General features: G+C 41.6%; 1 protein-coding gene across 1 annotated transcript; it reads right to left on the reverse strand.

The window, feature by feature from the left end:
* Positions 1 to 3,755: 3,755 nt before the first annotated feature.
* On the reverse strand, positions 3,756 to 5,012 carry LOC307244060 (gap junction alpha-8 protein-like; the record flags this gene model as incomplete). Its single annotated transcript, XM_080019070.1, has 1 exon — positions 3,756 to 5,012. Exon 1 carries the CDS (start codon positions 5,004 to 5,006, stop codon positions 3,756 to 3,758), a length of 1,251 nt encoding a protein of 416 aa, XP_079875196.1. The 5' UTR covers positions 5,007 to 5,012.
* Positions 5,013 to 8,451: the final 3,439 nt, after the last annotated feature.

An 8,451-nucleotide genomic window follows, 5' to 3' on the forward strand; every position in this document is an offset into this window, starting at 1 on the left:
ACGAACGCCAATGACGTCATCAACGCGGATCGGTACCGCTTCCTGTTTAGTGATGTCACCTCAGACACCAGTTGGCAAACAGCTCATTAGAGAGATTAATAATCATAGATTAATGAAATAACTAACGCACTATTGCCGTGGCTATACATTAAATCTTACCCCTAACTAACTTTAATTATTACAATTGAGCAGAATAATAATTTATCATTTGAGGCTGTAGCAATAGTTGGTCAAGTGTATACTTACTGTATATTATGCTAATAATTTATGCTAATAGGTCGGTATGGATATCAAACCGCGAGGTGAGTATTCTGTGAATTGTTTTTCCTATCCTCTCTCTTCTTTGAATGATTTCCATGTCTGTAACCATGGCCCCATTGCACACGACTTTCTCCCTGGTTAATAAAACCAATGAAGAGGGTTGTGTACATGCTTACACTCCCCCAGTACACCAGCAACAACCATGTGTGGGATTCCACAGAAGGGACAAACACATCTGTAGGATAAATAGACACGTGTAATGTACTTTTAATGGACAATTCCATTCATGCTCACCTATTATGGGTGATTCTCACAAAGGTGTGTTTTCTGAGAAAAATGTTAAGCAGTTAAATAAACAATATTGAGCCTAATCGTTATATCACATTTATAATCTTAAATTACTATTCATGTTAATTGTATTGATTTCTAATATGTTTTTATGTCTTCTTTTTTTTTTTCCCACATACACTCACTTTTTTTTCATTTCCGTAACACATCCAGATATATCTGATACATCGGACATATCGATATTTTGGAATGTGTGTGTCTGCATTAATATGCATGTGTCTACTGTGCAAAAGAGGAAAAAAAAAAAACTTGGACGCAACACTTCTTGACCACGTGTGACCTTTTATTGCGTTGGTTCACATTTCAAAAGAAGATACTGCCACACATCTATGAGCAAAGAGGACTACAAGTTAGTAAAAAGATTTTTTTTCTTTTTTTATCTTTCAAAAGATTAATCAAATGTTTCTTACAAACAAATAGGCAATGTATCTGTCTTAAAAAACAAAATACATACAGTACTGGTCATATTAATTCAGCACATGAGGAATAGAGTACCTGGATACTGAAATATCATAACATGTTTTGAAGTGGGTCACAATTTGGTGGATCTTTGAAGGCATGCCTTAAATCACGTGTCACAGCACTGGATTATGGGAGGCAAAGGGAACGGCCGGGGGTCACAAAGGGATGAAAGCTGCCTTCTCTCTCAGAGTTTGTCCAGAGCCGTTTGTTCATACCCCCAAACCAACACTGCATGTGTTTATCTGCTTGCATATGCCTTCGCATTCAAATTGAAGTCTGTTTATATGCTGCATGTATGTGCACATGTTCACAAAATGTGTCAAATTTATGCACAAATATTTTTTATGACAATTGTGTGTGTGTGTGTGTGTGTGACTCTGTGCATGATAACAGATCTGCTTATGTGCATATGTGATGTGTTCTCCAGCAATAAAAATGTAATATGACTTAATGATAATGTTAATATAGTAGCACTATGTATTTGATCAGTATCTCATTGCACAGCCTCTGAAATGCCATGGTTTCCTGTGTGTGTGTGTGTGCGTGTGTGTGTGTGTGTGTGTGTGTGTGTTAGCGTTGAATGGGGTGGGGTTGCATACACAAAGGATTTTGTGAAGTTAGATTTCCTTAAAAAAGGTAAATAAAACATTAAGTTTACATAGTTCCCAGAGCAATAAAAGCACTTACAATCTTACACATTTGAGAATTTACATGTACAGATAAGGCACAGGAAATCATACAATGGCAGCTATTTAAAATACACAAATGAGAGAGTGTGAGAGAAAAAAGTTATAAACCTAAGGCGTAATTCAAGGTTTACTCATTTTTGGTACATTAAGGCATTATGGAGTTATTTTTGTCTATAAAAGCTTGATGAATGCTGCAGCATTTCTTTTGAATTAGCAATTTGTAAAATAAATTGGTGACAGATAAATGAGGTATTAGATTAATTTACAGCACTGATATGAAAGTACATGCAACATATTTAAAATAAAAGATATGTCTTTATACTCTAATTGTTGCTTTGTACCATATATATATATATATATATATATATATATATATATATATATATATATATATATATATATATATATATATATATATTGTGGATAAATTGCTTTATAATCCAGTTATAATCACTACTTTAATTTCCCTAAACACAACTGCTCTGCGCTTTACTCGTATGTACAATATTAGACATCAGGCTAGGGCTTTATGTACAACAGGCTTCGCCCCTAATTGTTTGTTTCCCTCTGAATTTGTAAACTTGTCCCAAATACATTTTGTATTCATTGTGGGTGAGGACCACTCTGGTCATATAAAATCAAGTAAAAAGATTTTCTCTACAGCTATGTCAAGGATGCTTGTTTTCATTGATGAGAGCGGTTTCTTTTATTGTCTCGGCCGTAACAATACTTTGTGCTGATGGTGCACGATCTTTATCATCCGGACGCCTGTTTGTACAGCACGTAAAGGGGAGGATTTGGCCTGAGGTCGCTACTATGGTTCATTCTCTGATAGGGCAAAATGAGCCCTGCACTCTTCAAAGGACAAATTATATCACAGTACACAGTTCTGCTTATAGGCTACAAAACATAAGCAATCTAAAATAAAGAGATTGAAGGATCACATTGAAAAAGAGACATTCAACATGTGGTCTTATTTTTTGTTGGTTTGCTTTGTTTTTCCTCACTACTCAGCTTTGGGCTGCTCTACCCAGAATATAAACATGAAAAGGAGAGAAATGGGTTCTGAAACCGATGCAGATCTCCCTTCACTTTAAAGAATCCTGTGTAAATAGATGCATAGATGAGGTGATATGAGAGTTTAAGGCCTTGCACAGTGTTGGATCCTCTGGATGTGCAAAAGATTTGCTCTTGTTAACCAGAAAACCGACTTTCCTTTATGTCAAAGAGCTCTATGCTTATACCTGCAGCGGCATTTACTTGTATGATAAGCTTGTGCGAGAGCCCCTCGCCCATGCTGTTTGCAGCCCCATGCTGCACAGTATCTCACTGTCTGAATGGGAGTGAAAGTCAGTGCCTAACGCCTACAGCGAGATTACTGATTTGCAGACACACAACAAAATTATTAAATATCTTCCCCCTACTGTTTTAAAGCCTTTGTAAATATTCATAATCTTTACTTTTATATGGTTAAAACTCTTTCAATAGAAAAAGGTGTTACTTAAAAATGGAACATGGATTTTCATCAAGTAAAAACATTCCCCTTTTATGTGTCCTTTCCACATTTTTGCTTTATATAAGAACACACTTAATAAAAAACCAATTCCTGCTCCCTTTAGCTACAAGTTTTTTTTTTGTGTCTCACAAACACGCATAAATGTTTCCTTGCTTTTTTTAAATTGTTGCCCATCTTTATAGTTGTAAGAACTATTTAAATCGATCCCTGTTGAGTTTCACGCTTCTCGTCTTTCCCCTTGGATTTAGACTTTCCTGTTCAAGAGTGTGTGTTGTCTCGAGTTAGGTGTGTGTGTGTGTATGTGAATGTGTGTGTGTGTGTGTGTGTGTGTGTGTGTGTGTGTGTGTGTGTGTGTGTGTGTGTGTGTGTGTGTGTGTGTGTGTGTGTGTGTGTGTGTGTGTGTGTGTGTGTGTGTGTGTGTGGGCGCTCTCTTATGTTTGGAGACTGTGTGTAGGGTGTGCGTTTGCTCTCTCACAGGTTCATACAGTCAGATCGTCTGACCTGGCCCTGCTGCTGGCTTTGCTCAGTCGGCTCAGCGGTCTCGTGTCATCTATCGTATCCGCGGCCTCCATCCCTGCATCTGCCGGAGGTACCCCCTCCCCGTTCACCGCCTCTTCTACCTCCACATCCTCATCCACGACCTCGGCTTCCATCTCCGCCGGCTGCACCTGCTCTTCCTCATGTAGAGACACCCCGCTTGTCTCCGTGGTCTGGGCGTAGGAGGGCAGAGTCTCGTCATACACCTTAGAGATGTCCTCCATGGGCAGCGCCTCATCTGCCTTTTCCTCCAGCCCGTGGAAGGGTGGGGCCAGTCTGCCGGCCTCCATGCCCACCTCAGCCAGCGGGTAGAGGTGGCTTACGGGGGGAGCTTTCTCCTCCTCTAGCAGCCTATAACCTTTAGATCTTGGGAGAGTGGGCATGGAAAGTGGGGGCAGGCTCTTCCCTTGAGGTTGCAGCGGGGCAGAGCCCTCGCCCTGGGCCGGTGCGGGAGCTGGCTTACGAAAGACAAAGCGGATCTTCTTCAGGCCAAGGTGACTGATCTCCACAAAGTTCAGAAAGAGCGAGACGCATGCCACGGCCAACATGAAGATGATGAAGACTGTCTTCTCTGTAGGGCGTGAAACAAAGCAGTCCACCGTATTCGGGCATGGCCAGCGGCTGCACTTGTACAGTGGCAGGATGCGGAAGCCGTACAGGAAGTACTGGCCCACCACAAAGCCCACCTCAAACAGTGTCTTGAAGATGATGTGGCAGATGTACGTCCGCAGCAGGGTGCCCTCCAGACGGAACTTCTTGCTTCCCTTGGTGCTGGTCTCCTTGGTGGTCCGGACGCTTCCCTGGTCGGGAGCGAGAGGGAGGCGCTCCTCGCTCAGCTCCTGCTGGCGGCTGAGCTCGGCCTCCTCGCGCTCCTTGCGCTTCTCTTCCATGTGGACGTGGTGCACGGCATGGCCCACATACACCAACGACGGCGTGGACACAAAGATGATCTGCAGCACCCACAGGCGGATGTGGGATATGGGGAAGGCCTCGTCATAACATACGTTCTCGCAACCAGGCTGCTGTGTGTTGCAGACATAGTCGGACTGCTCGTCGCCCCACACAAACTCCGCTGCGGTGCCCAGGATGAGGATGCGGAAGATGAAGAGCACCGTGAGCCACACCCGGCCGATCACCGTAGAGTGCTCGTTCACTTCCTCTAAAATATTACCTAGAAAGCTCCAGTCACCCATGATCGGTCCGTAGCTCTGCAGGGTAAAGGGTGGGGTAGGGAGAGATATGTAGGGTGGGGTGGACAGTGGAGAGAGAGGGGAGGGGAGAGTAGAAATGGTGAGAATCGCAGAGGTGCAAAATACGTTCTAAACTAATAACCTAATACATCCGCATGATTTTGTTGAAAATTTGTTGCATATGAAACTTAGAGAAAGTATCAAAATCAAACCTAGTAACAATAAATTTCTCTCACTTTTACACGTTGGTGAAATCTCAATCTAACCCACCAAATATTCGCAAAAGGTTTTTCAACACCCCTTCATTAATCTAATATAGACTAAGTTCTTTCATTGTTAATCGTATTGAACATTAACAGAGGCGTACGCAAAAAAAGTTAACACGACAAAGCACCGTTCTCTAGCCACAAAATGCGAGTCCATGACTCTCCCAGTAAAAATCAAATCAGTTAATCAGTAAAACTCTATAAAACATAAATCCCTTCATCTCTAAGGTATATCGGATAAATGTTTCAAATGGGCAACTTGCCACAGCTGCGGCTCCGGCGAAGTTGAGTCCTGTCCCGTTCTCTTGGCACCCGGCGGGGAAAAGTGAACTTTTTTCTGCCCTCTTTCCCACCTAAAGCCCTGTCCTTGTCGCCCCACTGAGCAGATGTGAATGAATCGGCTCTGATGGTTGGTTTTTAGTTTGCTGCAATATTTAAGCTTGGAGCCAGACGGCCTTTATTTGCTGGGCGACGCGTGGTGACGCAGGAGACAATAGGATCAACAGAGCCAGGGAAGGGATGTATGGGAGCGGGCCTGAGGCTCTCACACCAACATGGATGCTGTACGGCCAGGGCACTGGGTACACAGCAATGCAGCCCAGCTTACTGCATGCAACTTACACGCACACAGATACTCACACACAGATGTAGAAATACACATACAGCAGGAAAAACAAAATACAGCAGCTGACTTACCTCTGGCTGATGGGCACTGTGCATTCTGTTGGATCGACACTAACATGATGGACATTGTTCATTTCTGGCCTCTACTTAAAAAAATATAGTTGGTTGATTTTAACCACGGGTGAAGAAAATTTGCGACAAACTTCTTTTTTTTTTTTTTTTTTTTTTTTTTTGTAATTTGGTGATTTACTCACCCTTTAATTAAGTGAATCTGTATCATTAGTCATAATGTAAAAAAAGAAAATCAAGTGGGGCTGTTTGTGCTACAAGAATCACCAAAACGTAGGTCAGGTGCACAATCCCCTCTTAACAGGACAAGCAAATTATGACAAGGATGATGGTTGAAATGATGCCTGCACACCGGCAAAAACATGGGCTACTCTGATCTGAGGATGGCTCTATCAGCAAATGTCAAACTTTTTCTTTGTTGGTTCACCTCACTTTTGTCACGGTTGCATTGTGGACTACCAAAAAAAAAAAATGTAAATTCTCTTTTTTGCATCTGAGAAGCCCCTTTTGTGCTTTTGTCGTTCCCCGTTCTATTCTCTTCAACCAGTTTATAATAATCATACAATATTATACAGAGTACAGTGACAATGAGCATGAGCTAATTTATTTTGGTGTTATATTTGTATTTATTCCAAAATGTTAGCTACAAATTATTAACAGGTTAAACAATTGACCTTGATTTCTATTAAATGTAATATTTTTGGCAACAAATCCTCGTGATGTGTAGTCGACTTGGTCCGTGACTATGAGTGTGTGTGTGTGTGTGTGTGTGTGTGTGTGTGTGTATTATCATATGTGTGTCACCACAGTTGGAATGTGAAGCATTTCATCTATTGAATGAAAGGACACACAGAGATGACTATATTAGGCAAACCTAGTCAAACTTACCAGGCACATGAAATAACAACTTTGTGACATAAAGCCTTTGATCTCTGAACCATTTCACAGTTGGTGATCAGAAAGAATAGGTGTCGCAAGGCCTGATACCAATGAGGATCTAAAGAAAACAGCACAGCAAGTAGAAATGAGATTCCTACACGAAAGGTGGGCCTACATCCCGCATCGGATCCATCGCATCTTCACAAACAGATCATCTCCATCGCTTTGACCGCAATTCGCAGTCGTACTCTTTCGATAACAGCCTTGAATGAGCATGCCCTCGCACCTTGTGTTCTGAAAACCCCGTTATACACTCTGTATTCAGAGAAAGTGCCAATAAGCATGTCATTATGTGGCCGTTAGTAACAGATTAGAAGCCTGCACGGACGCACAAACACACATTTGAAATGCATTATACTTTAGAATAAAGGAAACAATGTACATGGGGCTAAGGGTTGCACATAGTAAAATACCTCTACTAAATGTCTACTTGGGCTTTGTGCCAGTGCACAAGAAGGTATTACCCAGTGTTTATAATGACAAGCATTTGGAGGAGTAGACTTGAACTGCACTGCAGTGATGCTATTTCTGTGTGTTTAAGGTGTGAGGGAAGGGCATAACGCAACACACTCTGTTATCAGGCCTATTTCACGAAAGTCATACAAGATGTACTTTAAGCACTCATTTGTATCAGTGGTTACCTACAGTATATGCCTGCATGCACACGCACACGCACACGCACACGCACACGCACACGCACACACACACACACACACACCATTTTTTAATGATTTTAATGCAAGTATATTAACATTAGTACTGATTTTCCCTCATTCTGCATTCGATCGGAATACGTGATCTTTGTGTCAATCTCCATTTACATTATTATATGCGTACAAATTAGCAACAAGGGAATATCGAATGGAAAACAGGATATTGGTATCGAAAGCATGAACAGATTGGCAAGAGACTGAGGGGTAAAATACATCATCTTAACGTGAGGTGAAAACAGGACGTGCTGTATATCTAACTGAGATTCCACTTAAGACTTCAGATACAAACCACACTCAGACTTGGGAAAAGTTTATTTGAACAAGATTTTTTGTTTAACTGTTATCTAAACTGTTGAAAAAAAAATTTCCGGAGGAAAAAGTTGATGTAGTGATTTGCGAAAGGAACAAAACGTCTGCATGGTAGACAGCGGGTAATGTTTAGTTCGACTTAAACAAATTTGTTGTTACACAATTTATTTCCTTTTGTTAAATCTGTGAGCCACTTCCCAGAATTCTCCCATGTTGGACACACAACAGAGATCTGCTTCCTGACTGCGCAATTTATATTATTTCAGCATTTAGCAAGGTAGCTTGGTCTTTTACATAAGGGGTCAATTGGACTTTTTTTCTTCATAAATAAAAGCATTAATCACTAGTAGACATCAATACTTTCATGAATAGATCTCCATCCTGCCCATTTACTATGGCCAGCCCCTAGTGCCTCTCAACCAATAGCCTTCACTGTCAAGTGACATCGCTGGGGCGGGGAACTAGAAAGCCCACCACCTGATCTTTGTCCTCTGATCTGTTGGACAGTGACAGGGTTGGCCTCTGAAC

The sequence above is a fragment of the Zeus faber genome (genome assembly GCF_960531495.2).
Source record: "Zeus faber genome assembly, chromosome: 18".
Taxonomy (NCBI): domain Eukaryota; kingdom Metazoa; phylum Chordata; class Actinopteri; order Zeiformes; family Zeidae; genus Zeus; species Zeus faber.